At 61.1% G+C, this 383-nt stretch overlaps 1 protein-coding gene across 1 annotated transcript in view; it reads left to right on the forward strand.

Moving 5' to 3' along the window:
• Window positions 1–298, forward strand: part of HM13 (histocompatibility (minor) 13) — a gene marked incomplete at both ends in the record, with an annotated part of 6,954 nt that extends 6,656 nt beyond the window's left edge. The window contains one exon of the mRNA XM_010145468.1: window positions 196–298. Within this exon, the coding sequence (XP_010143770.1) occupies window positions 196–298 (103 nt within the window). The remainder of the gene's footprint in view (window positions 1–195) is intronic.
• Window positions 299–383: the final 85 nt, after the last annotated feature.

The raw sequence follows: 383 nt of genomic DNA on the forward strand, positions 1-383 counted from the left end.
TGGGGGGGTGGAGCCGGGCCCCCGCCGGGTCTCCCCTGAGAAGGCGGAACCCTCTCTCTGGGTCCCAGCGCCGATTCCTTCTCCTCCCAGTAGCCATCCAGCAGCAGGGTCACACGCCTCTGTCCCTTCCCCAGCTCCCTTTCGGCCACTGTCCCCGCCCCGAGGTCACCGGGCTCTGCTCCCTTTTCCCCACAGCCTGAAGAAGAACACACACACGTATTTCTACACCAGCTTCGTGGCCTACATCTTTGGGCTGGGCCTGACCATATTCATCATGCACATCTTCAAGCACGCCCAGGTGAGCTCCGCCGACGCACTGCCCAAGCTTGTCCACGAGATTCCTGCATCGTGCCAGTAAAAAGATGCGTTCCTTCTCTTGGCTT

This window comes from Buceros rhinoceros, unplaced genomic scaffold (assembly GCF_000710305.1).
Source record: "Buceros rhinoceros silvestris isolate BGI_N320 unplaced genomic scaffold, ASM71030v1 scaffold24371, whole genome shotgun sequence".
Taxonomy (NCBI): Eukaryota; Metazoa; Chordata; class Aves; order Bucerotiformes; family Bucerotidae; genus Buceros; species Buceros rhinoceros.